General features: G+C 40.3%; 1 protein-coding gene and 1 long non-coding RNA gene across 2 annotated transcripts; both read left to right on the forward strand.

Annotated features, from left to right (window-relative positions):
* Positions 1 to 6,467: 6,467 nt before the first annotated feature.
* Positions 6,468 to 8,722, forward strand: LOC146656799 (uncharacterized). Its single transcript, XR_014913968.1, has 3 exons — positions 6,468 to 7,070; positions 7,202 to 7,326; positions 8,493 to 8,722. It is a non-coding gene; the product is annotated as an uncharacterized LOC146656799 (long non-coding RNA).
* Positions 8,723 to 12,222: 3,500 nt separating this feature from the next.
* Positions 12,223 to 12,855, forward strand: LOC146656800 (general transcription factor II-I repeat domain-containing protein 2A-like). The gene has a single exon (XM_085425856.1). It carries the CDS (start codon positions 12,223 to 12,225, stop codon positions 12,853 to 12,855), a length of 633 nt encoding a protein of 210 aa, XP_085281982.1.
* Positions 12,856 to 16,278: the final 3,423 nt, after the last annotated feature.

Genomic DNA, 16,278 nt, shown 5'->3' on the forward strand with positions numbered 1-16,278 from the left:
AGCATTCATTCAACTTGTATGCAGCAAAATTAAAAATAAGTTACCACATGTTGTTTTTTAATTTGGTAAATAATTGATAAAATGTTAAAAGTACTGGTCGTACCTTAGCCACATGTTTTTTCTGTGTCCTGAGCTACAAGGTTTCTGGACAGGGTATTTTGCTATTATGTCAACTGTTCTTGGGGTAACTCTTCATCCTTGTCCTCTGATTGCTGTATTTGGGATTCCTGTTCGCTCACTTACACTTGATTCCACACAAAAGGATATTATAGCCTTCACATCCCTATTAGCGAGACGTCTAATATTGTTGCATTGGAAGTCTGTTAAGTATCCTACTGTTTCCCGGTGGCTTGAAGATGTCATGTTTTTTTTAAAACTTGAAAAAATTAAATATACGTTGAGAGGTTGCACAGCCAAATTTTTTCACAAGTGGCAACCCTTTATCTCTTATTTTGCTAGTCTAGAGGTATTGCCTGTTTAAATCTACTTTTGTTACTGTTATATTCCTCTAATATGTTTGATGGTTGTGTTGATCTGTGTGGGACTGGGGGGCGTTGTGGTTTGTTTTTTTTTTGTTACTTTTATTTATATTTTTATATATATACATACATACATACATACACATATACACACACACACTTAGGAAAATGAAGAAAGGTTGACTGTATTTCGGTAACTACTTACAGAAAAAGATTGATGAGCAGAAAAAAAGAAACAAACTTTAATTGTTTCTGATTAGAAGCTGTACAATCCGGACTGACTTTAACAAATGTGCTATAGGCTCACCTGGAAAATAGTGAGCTTTAAAAGACTGATTTTGTTCCAAAGGCTTGCACAGACCTCAACCAATCCTAAGGCTAATTAGCACGGCTAGAATTTTAAAAACATTTGTTAAATGATGTCATTGCTAACATATACCTGTTTTAGAGCATGGTGAGTAGCGAGAATGCAAAGTTATTGTTACCTCTAAAAAGAAAAATGTGAAGATGTGATATTAGCATGAGCTATATAGTATCTCCAAAAGTTGATTCTGTTCATCTGGACTTTACGTTTTGTGGGAAAAACGTTTCGTCACTCATCCAATTGACTTCTTCAGTCTCAGCTGACTGCAGGTTTCCCCAATCTTATAAACAGTGCATGTATATGGTTACCTGCCCCCTTGCAAAACTTTGCTAGACCCGTCCCTGCACAGTTACCAGCTGTCAGTAAAAAAGGATCCTGATGTTATTTGTCTCTCAGAAACAGTTCATAACTTCCCTTCAACTTATTCATGTCACCTAAAAGGTAAACCTGTTTCTCCATCACCTGTTCAGCTCTGATGATTCAGTAAGGACATCTCCTGGTTTCATCTTCACGTTTCCCTCTCACCATATATCCAAACCGATATCATGACCAGCAGCTGTTACAGCTGTGGCTCCAGCCAACATCAGCTGATACTAGAAAGTAATATTAAATAAATTCTAATAGCAGCTGATCAAGTTTTAACCTGCTGCTGTTGTTTAGAGCGACCACCGCTGGTTTCCTCTTTCTGGCTCGAAATGCGCGATAAACAAACAAGAGAGAAAAGCGATCAGCTGATCATTGATCAGTTTCATCATTTAAGTAGCAACAGGAGAGAGAGGGAGAGAGAATGGGAGAAGAAGAGGCAGCTGGCCACGTAAAGACACAGAAGAACTCCAGCTTTGTGTATTTTTTTTTCATTCAAGCTGGACATTCAAGCACACTTTACTTTCTGAACCTTTTGTTCAGTTTCAGCAAGAGCTGGTTTTCTAAATTAACAGAGGCAATCCGACTTCGTTTGGCTGTGAAGAGTAGACCAGCACAGCTAAAAAGTCGTTCACACGCAGCAGAAGCAGGCAGAGCTGTGTTCAGTTTAAGAGAGAGGTTTTTGATACCTGAGAAGGAGTGCAGCAGCTCCATGGTGTCTGTGGCACAAGCAAGGTAACCATCAAGCTCAACTGCACTTTGCAGCCTTCTGGAGATTGGTCTGGAGAAGAATTCATCTTCATCAGATGACTCTCTTTGCTGATCCTCACTCTCATGCTCTGTCGTTTCAAGATGTTGTTTGATGTATGTCAAGGCTGTAATTGCAAGTAGATAACACAATTTTGTTATTTAAATTTCAGTGATTATTCCTGAACACAAATTTAAAAACGGCAAATTCTCAAAAAGGATTGTTTAGTATTCGGGACAGACCATCAATAACTTACAATGTATTAGGTGAAATACTCACTTAAGCATGTGTTCAAATGTAAAAATACACAAAAATGGGATCACATGAATCCTTACCAGCCTCTGTTACATCTGCTCTGTCAGTCCAGGAAGTCTTGAACTTGGGTAAGAGGACTGCAGCTGCAGCCAACTCTGGATCCTCCATCATCGCTCCAAAACGCTTTTGAAGGCCATTTTGCAGGACTCTGATGAGTGGCACGCATGTCTTGCTTGATGTCTCCAGCCTGCTAAGTTTGAACAGTAGTTGTTGGATTACTGGCAGGAGCCATCCCATAAAGGAAGTGGACTCAGACTGAAGAATGTTTGAAGCTTTCACCAGTGGCTTCATGGTGGTACAGTACTCCCTAAGGAATGCAACTTCTGCAGGACTCAACCTGTAAGACACAACAACAAAACCCACCATGACTATAACAGGGATCTTCTGATTTAATATTAAGAGTCTGCTCACGTTTTTAACCATCCATTAAGGAAAATTCACAAGATTTGAAACCATATTGGTAGGTGTCCAATTTTACTCACATTTTCACCTTGAACTCCTCACAAATGCTCCTGATGGCATTTTCCCCCTTCTCATCAATGATGCGTATTATCCTTTCAATGGCAAGGTAGGTTGAATTCCATTGTGTTGCATTGGGACGAATGATCTGTAGCTCACACTTGTCCTCTACCACTTCATTAGCCAAATGAGATCGGCCAGTTTTGTTCCAAATGGCCTGGCATTTTGCAAAGCATGCACGGGAGACCCTCTCGTAGGTTTCATTCATGCTCTCTGCTAGGGCAGCATCAGATGTTGCCACAAGGTTTAGCAGGTGACATGCACATCGCTGATGAGACGGGAGTTGATACTCCAAACCAGAGTCTTCATCAAGAATTGCACTTGCCTCATGGTAGTCAATATGGTCAGTCAGGTCAATAGTTTCTGGGTCTGTTTCATCTTCAGCTTCATCTGCATCATTTTGTGCCCCAAACAGTGGATCCAACTTTGTCAAGGCCTTCCACATATCAGTTGTGGTTCTTACAACTTTGCCTCTAATCTTGTATTGGCAATGGATATCATCAAGCGCACCAGCAAGCATGTCAAATGTGTGAGACCCTCTCAATCTTTTGCATGCTGGTGCTACAGATCTTCTTTCCAGGGACTCTTCCTCCAATGGCATGTGACTCCAAGGTAACTTTTCTGATGAGCTGACCAACAATCAGTAGTGGTAGCAACAAATTTGACTTTATCCAATGCTGCAACCAAAGTCATCTTCATGTGATCAGCAGCTTCACAGATTCTGGCATGGACAGTGGGTCTGGAGAGGACTTTGGCTTGAGGTTGTAATGTGGTAACCAATTCTTTGAAAGATGGCTGTTCTACCACTGCAAATGGCTGTAGACCCTCACATATGAAATTGATGACAAGCATGTCAACAGTTGCTTGTGGAACATGTTTGTTTGCAGCTCTCAACATCAGGTCTGGTAACTTGGCTTGTGTATTTGCTGAGAGCTTGTTTGGTGTGGCTGTGGCCTTTCGCTGACGAGATGTTGATGCCACAGTGATATTGTACTGCTCAATCTTCGATGGATGTTTCCTCTGTAGAGATAAATATTATCATACGTCAGGTTCATACATTACTTCATAACATCACTGTGATTAACACTACAGGAAAACATTTTTAAAACATCATTCAACTAGACATGAGCTAATCTTTGATTGTTTAGCATAGTATAAAAGAGTGGTGAATTTGGTCAAATCTTGCAGATATATTGCTGTATTTATTTACAAATGTAAACCAATTTTGAACGATCATTGCGAAAAACATGAATTTCTGTATACATTCCAAGTTCTGTAATCTGTATACTATCTGTAAAAAGAGTATCGACCAATGTATCAGTATCTAAATTTTTAAGTCCTTTTTATCAGTATCACCCTAAAGTTTTCAGTATTAGTCAGGTTCTAAAAATACTAAGAGAGCAAAATATGTGTATATAGCAAATGTAATTTAAGGAAAGGGATCACATACACAAAAATGCTGCCCATACAGCTAACAAATAAAAACAATCCACATTATGTTCTTTAAAAAAAATATATCATATTGGGAAACATATAACCCTACTGATTAAGAGCCACGTCACTATGATAGACCTATATCAGGCCAATGATCCTGATCAACTGATCCATCAAGCGGGCTCTGGTACATGTCAGCTGAGAGCTGGAAGATTAATTTGAGATGCAGCTCAGCACTGTGTTCAAATTTTGTTTTTGTTTTTTATATAGGCCAGCTGATTGTAGGCCTGTGAGTTTTAAATGACTACAAATTTAATTTATTGTAATGACGGTGGTTATCCAAATAATAAGCTAAAACATTCCTACGAATTTAGCTCAATTATGCATGCACACACGCACATTAGCTAGCTCCGTCTTATTTTAATATCAGGCTAACCAATGGCGGTGACAATATCTCAGCCAAACTAATAACCTTAACACACATGAAAAATAAGAAGGCAATATTGTACACGTATAGTTGTAAAACCTCTTACCTCAATGTGTTTTTTTTTTTTTTTTAGATTAGACGCTGAAGTCTTGTAAGCTGAAATGACTGTAGAGGTCAAACAAAGTTTGCACTGCATCTGGACGCTGTCTCCTTTTCTCCCTCTGCACATGAAAAATTCCTCCAGGTATGGCCACGGGCACACGTCCTCCGTCTTTTCTACGTCGTTTTCATGGTTGACAGTTGTCCTCTGTCTCCATTTTGGCTTCTTTGTCTCCACATCTTCCGTCTATAAAGTAGTTTGTACTCCACCATGTAGCACCTCCAGACACCTGTGCCTGCTGCTGCATCAGAGTTTATTCTTTGCTTACGTCTTAAATTGGCCGGTGTTCCAGATCTACTGGCGTTTAGATCAACTGGCGTTGGTCGAACAGATGTGTGGCAGTCTTGCGTTTCAGTAGCTCCTACCGACAAACCAGCAAAAAAACGCCAAATGTGTCACCTGTGACACTTGTGAGGTTGTCTCAAACACACTCCGTCAGTCTTGATGCTGTTGAACAACAAAATGTTTAAAAATGTGGCGAGTTTACCTGGTGATATCCTCGTGCGCGACGCGATCGCGAAAACAGCAAACAAGTAACACCACGCCGTTGTTGTTCACAGGACAGCAAGAGTAAACGATCGGGAGACTCTTGTCGTCGTTATCGTTCCCCTCGCACGGTTTATTTCTCCGAATTCAGCGTTTTTGCTTCACAACTACAGCGTGCAGTTTACTTTGTGCACTAACATGGACTCGAGTCAACCAGCGCCACCTCTGGCCAAGTGCCACAGCCTACAGCCAGATCAACCTGTGACACACATCTGCACCACGTTTGAATTCGTGTCATGCACATTTGTACCTTTCAATTGTGTCTGTTTGTGCGTCATGCAAACAAACCTTTGGAAAGAATGAAATGATATCATGTATTTATTATCAGCCTACATTTGTACAAAATGCCAAATGACATACACATAAGAATCACCATCCTGATATCAATACTTTTGCCCATACGAAAAATGTCGTGAACACACTAATATTTCACCAGTGTTGTAACATCACATGTCGTTAGCGTAGTCTGTCTGTGTCTGCCCTCTGCAAACAAACATGTTAGAGTTGGTTGTGATATACAGTCTGCATAAGTGTGGTCAATCTAATAAACATTTATAAGGAGATGGCAGTTACTGTGAATGTACAGCAGGTGATTAGTAATAAACAGCCAGACAATGACTCTGACAATCTCATTCAATCTTGCAGATTGCACCTTCTGTGGAAAGTGGTACCACACGGTGTGTGTGGACTTCCCCTGTGCAGAAGGCGACTACAAATGTTGTGGGTGCTAAATAAACAGAAAAAATTGATCCCTGTTGTCTTTGCTTACTGATTGTTTTCAGTGTTGACAATCCACATTGCTGGCATTGCATCTTTCAACATGTTTGTGGGCAGATTTGGATGTACCAGGGGTAAGTGCAGCCACTCAGCCTCTACTCAATGTGATCATAGCAGCAGGTGCAGATGTGTCACAAGTTAATCTAGTAGTGGCCTATGGTCATGTGTTAGTGGTGGGAACAGTCATATCCACTCACTCTCACTGGCTGTTTATTACTAATCACTGTGTAACTGCTGTGAATTCACAGTAACTGCCGTCTCCTTACAAATGTTCATTAGATTAACCACACTTATACAGACTGTATATAACTCCAGCCATGTTGATGAATTGCCTATATTGGCTGGAAATATTCATTTTCAGGGAAAAGACACAGACAGACGATGCTTACAGGATGTGATGTGACAACACTAATGAAATATTGATGTGTCATATTTGTCCAAGGCGTATTTCATTGTTATGGAAAAAGAGAATATTAAAATCATGATGACCAATTGGAGTGGTGATTTCTATGACTTTGTGTATATAATTTGGAATTTTGTACAAATGTAGGCCAATAAGGAATATATGATATCATTTCATTCTTTCCAAAGGTTTGTTTGCATGACGCACAAACAGACACAATTGAAAGGTACAAATGTGCATGACACGAATTCAAACGTGGTGCAGATGTGTGTCACAGGTTGATCTGGCTGTAGGCTGTGGCACTTGGCCAGAGGTGGCGCTGGTTGACTCGAGTCCATGTTAGTGCACAAAGTAAACTGCACGCTGTAGTTGTGAAGCAAAAACGCTGAATTCGGAGAAATAAACCGTGCGAGGGGAACGATAACGACGACAAGAGTCTCCCGATCGTTTACTCTTGCTGTCCCGTGAACAACAACGGCGTGGTGTTACTTGTTTGCTGTTTTCGCGATCGCGTCGCGCACGAGGATATCACCAGGTAAACTCGCCACATTTTTAAACATTTTGTTGTTCAACAGCATCAAGACTGACGGAGTGTGTTTGAGATAACCTCACAAGTGTCACAGATGACACATTTGGCGTTTTTTTTTTTTGCTGGTTTGTCGGTAGGAGCTACTGAAACGCAAGACTGCCACACATCTGTTCGACCAACGCCAGTTGATCTAAACGCCAGTAGATCTGGAACACCGGTCGGGATTGCACGGCTTTATTGGCTGCAAAAATGCAGACGAAAGGTTTGAATATTAATTCAAATTGTGGGCGTACTCAGTAGATTACATGGTGTAAGTTGTACTCAAGTATGAGTAAAATTACACACTTGAAAAATTACTCATAAAAGTACAAGTACCCAAAAAATCTACTTAATTACAGTAACGTGAGTATTTGTAATTCATTACTTCCACCCCTGACAGTAAATGACCATAAATTAACTGTAAATTACACTGCGGTGAGCTCCATTCATATCCGGTTGTTCAGTGATGACGCCACGAATCCTACTTCCGGGTCTAAAGTAGTCTGCGTTTAATATGGCTTTTGTGTTGTTAACATGTTTAATGTTATGTATTTTCTTCTATTTGATCTCAAAAGAAAGGGAGGTCAACAGGGATCACTGACTGTCAGTGATCCCTGTTGACCTCCCTCGGCTTTTATTACCGCTAATCATTTATTTAAGCTCAGTTTTTAAAACCTTAGGATGTAACTACAGCCCAGCCCATGCAGCAGTATATGAATGACTAACCTCGTATTTTGGATGGATTATCTCAGTTGTTCTCCTCGCGTATAGGTGTAACGGAGAAACAGCCAATCAAATCGCAGCTTTTCGGGCATTGGAAAAAAATGGGGTTTTTTTTACACTGAACTGTCTGAGCGCGGGTTCGAGTCCTGGTTGGGACAAAGGTTGTGTTACATTATCAAAAGTTAAACACCATTTTCAATTTACTTATTGTGGATAACATTTATTTTTCACTTTGCTTTTAATTTTTATTTCATTATCATTTTATTTAGATTATATAGTGTTATGGCCTGTGGAGCAATTTTTCTGCATTACGTACCTATACTGTCATAACTCAGACTGTATCATGACAGTCTTGAGATGATACATACCAGACATATAGTCTACAATTATGCAGACATCCAACTTTTAATAAAAAGACTAAAGCTAAAACTATAATACAGATACATTCTGATGACATAGAAAATGATGCTTATACATAATTTAAACAAGGCATGTCTGTAATAAGTCATCTGTCTGCTTCCTGGTGGCTGTTAGTTTATATCTATTCATTTTCCAGCACAAACTCAGTACTGACATCATTACTTTATTCCAGTCATGCTCTTGCCAGCCTCCACTCTGCATGCTTTAAATCTGTTGCTCTTCTGCTTCTACCATTCTGTGTTTCAGATCCTCAGCTATGCAGCCCGCCTCCTCTCCTTTCTCCTCCTCACCGTGGTCACTCAGAACCCTGTCCCAGCCTCCATCTTCATCACTACCAGCATTTTGACTCTGGGGTGTGGCTTATGCAAAATCCTGTCACTGCTGAGATTTCTTCTGCTATGATGGGTCATTGGAGTCTAACTGCCTAACAGTTACATTTATTTCTGTATCTCAATAAATCATGTTCGGTTTTTCCACATGATCTCTCCTTATTGAACTGCTTTGGTAGATAAGCTTCAAGCCAGAAAGCAACAATACCTAAACCAAAAATATTATCATCAGAAGTGAGAAAGTGTCTGGACTATCTCCAGCTGTGTTGCATGTATTAAAGATAACTTCAGACACTGTCTGGTTGTCATGTCTGAAACAGGCCGTATAGTCACACAGATAAAAGACAGCAGTCATGTTTCTAATATTACAAATCAACCAGAAAGATTATAAAGATAAAAGCTGTGAGACCCCACTAGAGAAAGGATGGCTTGTTATCATTACATGAAGTGATTTAGAAATAATATGTAAGCTTTCAGGGCTGCACTCATAGCTTTTTAAAACTGATTACCTGATGGTGAGCACACACAGGTATATAAACATACAGGTGAACTCTAAGAGGTTATAAAGAAGAGAGCCTGACTTATGACTTATGGCCTTGGGTCCCTATTTCGTCTACCTTTAACAACGGTGGGAGTGAAGCTCCCGTGGAATGTGCTCTCTGTCTCCTCTATTATCAGAAAAAGCAAGGTCCTGACTCTCTGAAAACAGTATTTCTTATAACTCAGCAGTATAATGCATCATAAAACAATATCATTCATTCACAATAAATCAGCAGCCTAATGTAATACAAATCAGTTTAACAAATGTAATAGTTATCACCTTCTTCTAATTCAGGAGAATAATGCAAACTAAAACTACATAATAATTTCACAATCATTAATCAGGGGCATAACGTGGCATAAGATAATATAATAATCTCACAGTCCCCCTTTGATCTCTTTTAAAAGAGATCACTTACACCCTAGAATCCAGGTTTGCGAGGTCCATTTCTTCTTCTTAGTCCTGAGGCCCTGTGTCCCCGTTTAACGAGTGGACCATATTGGATGACCTCTGTGTTTGCACAGTTCAGATGCAAGAAAAACTATGATTACAACAACAATAGTAGTTACAGATGACACTCCCATCGCTCTCCAGTTCTCCCACAGCTTTATCTTGGTGCTCCAGTTTCCCCAACCTCATTTTGGTGCCACCTTGTACCTTTCAAACGTACTCAGACTAGAACCTCTGTCCAAGGAGCTTTTAACCTTTACTTTATTGCTGCAGCTATCAGTGTCTTCCAGTCGGGTGATTCTCTGCTCTTCTTTCTTCGACCTCAGGGGTTAGACCACCCTTCAGTCGTTGCACAGATCAGGGGATTATTCTGCCCCGATTTTCAAACAACGATCTGTGTATTCTGGGGTCACAGCCGTGTCCCCCTTTTTACCAAGAGCCTCTCGAACCTCGTTGGTCTGGTGTTCCTGGTTTTTTGCCAACCCCTTCATGGTTATTGCTGTGTTTATGGGATCCATCCTTTTGAGGTGACTAGCTAGAGCCCAAACTGCATGACCCTTGGCCCCAGTTGCCGTCTCGGCAGTCTCCACGCCTATCTCTGCTGCGAAGGATCCTCATATCTCCGTGACCTCGTCTGGTGTCTGTTCCTTTCTCTGTAAGACAGAAAACCAAAACACCTCTCTGCCTAGCCTTAATAATCTAATGTTGTTATTCATTGTTCCTCGAGTGATTCAAAATTGGTTTAGAATATTCAGAATGTTCAGGACTCTCTGGCCCAGGGACTTATTCTAATCATAATCTATGTGTGTGTAAGCGTGTTTGCATTTAGCCCTCTGCACTCAAAGTCAATACCTGCAATATATCAGTCCGGTCCATCACGCCGAACGAAGCTTATGACCTTCTAAAGACTGAGTGCCAACTCATTATGAGCACATTTGCAATGCGTATATGAAAATAAAAATAACCACTTATTTTAGTAAAAGAAATCAAAAACAAATTAACCATTTTTACTTCTAATCTTTGCCACCTTTTTACAAAAATCATGTGTTTCTTTCAGCCTTCCGTCCTACGATTTCCTCTCCAGTGCGATACTCAGCTTCTCATGAACACAGGGATTTTATCCTCTAAACCAGGGGTCACTAACAGGCGGACCGGGGTCCGAATCCGGACCCAGTCGCCATCCTATATGGACCCGGACCTATAGTTAACAAAATATTAAATTATATTTAATTTTGACGGGGCGATTCAATTTTAAGCGGTAACCTTACATTGTATTAGACCAGGGAACATACTAACCAATTGTGTGCGAGTTACGCCACCCACGTGACACTACTTAGCCAATCACATCTGCGCATTCAAGGCGATCGCAACGCTGAGTGCAGACACAGACAGACAGAGGAAAGACATGGTGAGAGGTGAATGACAAGCGAGACGATTAACGATACAGTGAGACAAGACGTGAGCGGGAGTCACAAGAGGTAAAACAACTATGGCGCTTTCAAAAAAGAGAAAAGTAGACACCGAAAATAGAACTTTCAAGACTGAATGGACTGACGCATATATGTTCATTCTTCCGGCCGCAAGCAGCAAACCAGTGTGTCTCATATGTTCAGAAACCGTGGCACTGATTAAAAGTGGCAATGTCAAACGCCACTATGAGACAAAGCACAAAGCTTTTGAACAATCATACCCACCCAAGTCTGAACTCAGGTCCCAGAAAATTAGCAGTCTCAGAGCCCAATATGATCAGTCCACAAGGATCTTAACCAGTTCTTTCACCGCCCAACAACGTGCTCATGAATGTTCCCTCAGAGTTGCTTGGATTTTAGGTCAACACAAAAAGCCCTTTGCAGATGCAGGTGTTGTCAAAGAGTGCATGAGTGCAGTAGCAGAAACATTACTTGAGGGTAAACAAAAAGAAGAGCTTCATGACAAAATAAAGCAAATACCTATGTCAGCATCAACAGCCACAAAGAGAAGTGAATTATTAGCTCAGGATGTGCTATCCCAGCTGGAAGAAGCTATTCATAAGACACCATGTGTAGGCTTGGCTGTAGATGAGTCCACTGATGTGTCTGACAATGCTCAGCTGTTAGTTTATGTAAGGTTCTTCAACAATGATAAGAAAGAGTTCTGTGAAGACCTGCTAGGTGTAACTTCCCTTCACAGCACTACAAGAGGAGAGGATATTTACCTGGCCATTAAGGAAATGTTAACAAAGCGAGGAATAGAGCCAAACCAAGTGGTTTCAATAACCACAGATGGAGCCCCTGCTATGATGGGGAGAGAGAAAGGAGCTGTAGCAAGAATGAAAGAGGACAATCCCGAGCTAATCTCTTATCATTGCATTATTCATCAGTCAGTGTTATGCTCCACCCTGTCAGACGAGTATGCTGAGGTGATGAAAACAATGATGAAAATGATTAATTTTCTCAGGGCATCTTCTTCTTGTCAGCATCGCATGCTCAGGGAATTTCTCAGAGAAGTTGATGCACACGCTGATGATCTTCTGCTTCACAACAATGTGAGATGGCTTAGCAAAGGCAGGGCATTGGAGCGATTTTGGTCCATCAGAAGTGAAGTAGCAGCTTTCTTGGAAGAGCTGGAAAGTCAAAAAGCAACAAACTTTTCTCTCTTTTTAAATGATGGGAAAAACATGGATATTGTGGCCTTTTTGGTTGATATCACTTCACACCTGAATGAACTGAATTTGAAGCTGCAGGGCAAGGACAATTCAATTTGTGAACTGATGACAGCTGTCCACTGCTTTCAGAGGAAACTTGAAGTGTTCAAAGAAGACCTGCAAGGAGACTATGCACACTTCCCAACAGTGAAGGAACAGGCTCAGGGACAGAGAGATGTGTCCTCTTTTGTTGACTTTGTTGATAAGCTGATTGAAAACTTCAGCAAACGTTTTGATAGCTTCAGCTTTGGACAGCAGCTCACCATGTTCATAAAGAACCCATTTGCCATCACTGATGTCAGAGGGTTCTCAAAGGAAGTCACACAGCACTTCAAGTGGGCAAATGCTGGGCCTCTTCAAATGCAACTAATTGATCTCCAAGCAGATGTGGCCCTGAAAGAGCAGTTTGGAAGAACTGAACCTGCCATGTTTGGCTCCACATACAGCTGTGAGGCAGCTTTCTCCACAATGAACATAATAAAAACTAAATATCGTTCCAGGATCACCAATGAGCACCTACACATGTGTATGAGAATGGCCCTGACACCATTCCAGCCCAGATTTAAAATCCTAGTAGAGCGAACTAAAGCTCAGTTCTCTCACTGAACAACAGAAAGTTGGGACGTGGAATATAAGGGGGAAAGAAAGAGAAACTGTAAAATTGTTAAAATGTTTTGATGTTATCTGTTGAAAATGTATTGAGACTGTTTAGTCGAGATGTAAAATGTAAAGAAAAAGGGAAACTTTTTTTTTCTGAAATTAATCACTTTGTTTTAAGATGCACAATTTAGCCATTTTATTTATTTTCTCTAATTCATTTTAAACAGCAGCCCTATTTCTAATGTAGGCCTACTGTGTGTTTCAGTGTTAACAATAAATTTTGTTGAAATGTTTTAACTTGTATTTTCATTGATTTGACAATCTATTGTTCATACGTTCAGATATAAATTAAAAAAAAAAAAAAAAAAAAAGGTTGCTTCTCTATCACAATCATAACATAAGTTAGACATTATGATGTCCCGGACCTCTGCTTGAGAAGATTTTCTCCAACTGGACCTCCTCAAATTTTAGTTTAATACCCCTGCTCTAAACGCTATTCCGTTTATTTCAATCATTAATGCTTAAACATGCAAATCATGCTTTAAACTTCTCACTGGTTCTCTAAAAAAGTCTGGGAACTTTTGGGTCATTACAAGCTTAAGTTTTACCATACCTAAATTATTAAACACACAAATAAAGTCATAGAATATTCATAAAACCATTGTTTGATGTTAAAACTCATCTTCCCCCTTTTTGACACACTCCCATGTGTCAATTCACCTGGAGCTAGAAATTAAAAGAAAAGGTTAGTGACATATCTCAGAAAGTATCAGAAATTCTCCTCTCGAGTATCGTTGCCCCAGTCTTGTCATCCTGTGTTAGGAAATGAAATCAGTGTAGTTATTATGTTAAATCTGTTAAACTCCTGGCTCCGCCCAGAGCCTGCATCTGCACAATTGCCTAGAAACAAAACCTGTATTAATATGAACTTCACATTTGAAACGTCGTGTTTTTTTTCGCCACTGTTTTTCCCTCACTGACCACAGCAGGGGAACCTATGTCTTGATTCAGCCATGAATCCAGCTCACCTGATTCATCACTGAGCCCAACCGTCACTGGCATCTGATAGTGCTGCACTGCATGTTTTTCCCTTGATGTCACTATTTTCAATGTGTTAAGGAGTGAATAGTGAACTTCTTTTAATGGTGTGTTTAATTAATTTGATTTAATAACTTGTGACCTTTGAGTCCCTTCCTTGCAAGAATTATGGCCAATGACGGAAATGTATGTATTACATTTAAGATTGGAAAACAATGTCAATGCCACAAACGTGAGTTGTCATATACATCTGTGAGTTAATCTGCACAACCGTGTGCACATGTGCTCTGTGCATGTACACACACAAAGAATTGACCTTCGTTCCTTAAATTTGTAGCATTGCCTCTGTGCTGCCTGATGGTGCTCAGTGGCTTTTGCTTCTTGCTTTTAAATCAGATGTCACTCTCAACATAAACACAAGCTACAGCAGCCAAGCAGTCTTAGCTGAGGAAACAAAGATACATTTCCTCATTTAATGTAAAATATTGTGGTGATGTTATGTTATATTAGGCAGGCAGCTGCCCAAATAACACTGTGACAATCAAAAGTACAGGGAGTGCAGAATTATTAGGCAAATGAGTATTTTGTCCACATCATCCTCTTCATGCATGTTGTCTTACTCCAAGCTGTATAGGCTCGAAAGCCTACTACCAATTAAGCATATTAGGTGATGTGCATCTCTGTAATGAGAAGGGGTGTGGTCTAATGACATCAACACCCTATATCAGGTGTGCATAATTATTAGGCAACGTCCTTTCCTTTGGCAAAATGGGTCAAAAGAAGGACTTGACAGGCTGAAAGTGGCATTGGTTTTGGTGCCATAAATAGTCAAAAATAGTGAGATATCTTGCAGAGGGATGCAGCAGTCTCAAAATTGCAAAGCTTCTGAAGCGTGATCATCGAACAATCAAGCGTTTCATTCAAAATAGTCAACAGGGTCGCAAGAAGCGCGTGGAAAAACCAAGGCACAAAATAACTGCCCATGAACTGAGAAAAGTCAAGCGTGCAGCTGCCAAGATGCCACTTGCCACCAGTTTGGCCATATTTCAGAGCTGCAACATCACTGGAGTGCCCAAAAGCACAAGGTGTGCAATACTCAGAGACATGGCCAAGGTAAGAAAGGCTGAAAGACGACCACCACTGAACAAGACACACAAGCTGAAACGTCAAGACTGGGCCAAGAAATATCTCAAGACTGGTTTTTCTAAGGTTTTATGGACTGATGAAATGAGAGTGAGTCTTGATGGGCCAGATGGATGGGCCCGTGGCTGGATTGGTAAAGGGCAGAGAGCTCCAGTCTGACTCAGACACCAGCAAGGTGGAGGTGGAGTACTGGTTTGGGCTGGTATCATCAAAGATGAGCTTGTGGGGCCTTTTCGGGTTGAGGATGGAGTCAAGCTCAACTCCCAGTCCTACTGCCAGTTCCTGGAAGACACCTTCTTCAAGCAGTGGTACAGGAAGAAGTCTGCATCCTTCAAGAAAAACATGATTTTCATGCAGGACAATGCTCCATCACACGCGTCCAAGTACTCCACAGCGTGGCTGGCAAGAAAGGGTATAAAAGAAGAAAAACTAATGACATGGCCACCTTGTTCACCTGATCTGGACCCCATTGAGAACCTGTGGTCCATCATCAAATGTGAGATTTACAAGGAGGGAAAACAGTACACCTCTCTGAACAGTGTCTGGGAGGCTGTGGTTGCTGCTGCACGCAATGTTGATGGTGAACAGATCCAAACACTGACAGAATCCATGGATGGCAGGCTTTTGAGTGTCCTTGCAAAGAAAGGTGGCTATATTGGTCGCTGATTTGTTTTTGTTTTGTTTTTGAATGTCAGAAATGTATATTTGTGAATGTGGAGATGTTATATTGGTTTCACTGGTAAAAATAAATAATTGAAATGGGTATATATTTGTTTTTTGTTAAGTTGCCTAATAATTATGCACAGTAATAGTCACCTGCACACACAGATATCCCCCTAAAATAGCTAAAAGTAAAAACAAACTAAAAACTACTTCCAAAAACATTCAGCTTTGATATTAATGAGTTTTTTGGGTTCATTGAGAACATGGTTGTTGTTCAATAATAACATTATTCCTCAAAAATACAACTTGCCTAATAATTCTGCACTCCCTGTATATCTATTTTGAACGCCTCAGCTGGAAAAAATTCAAAATGGTTTATAAAGTTGGCCACAGGTCTGTATGTAAATGGCAGTTAAAACATTGCTTCATATTTGGATATGTATGATGTTAGTTTCTAAAATACTAAAAAATGTGCTTATTAACAAAGTAAACTAAAAATAGACATTATTAAATTTTATACTTTTAACTACTGAATTGAACATAATATGAAATAATGTGTTTCCACTGTGGGAATGATGGATCCAA

Source organism: Rhamphochromis longiceps, linkage group LG12, assembly GCF_057381845.1.
Source record: "Rhamphochromis longiceps isolate RC_006_pf linkage group LG12, R_longiceps_female_GT1.1, whole genome shotgun sequence".
NCBI lineage: Eukaryota > Metazoa > Chordata > Actinopteri > Cichliformes > Cichlidae > Rhamphochromis > Rhamphochromis longiceps.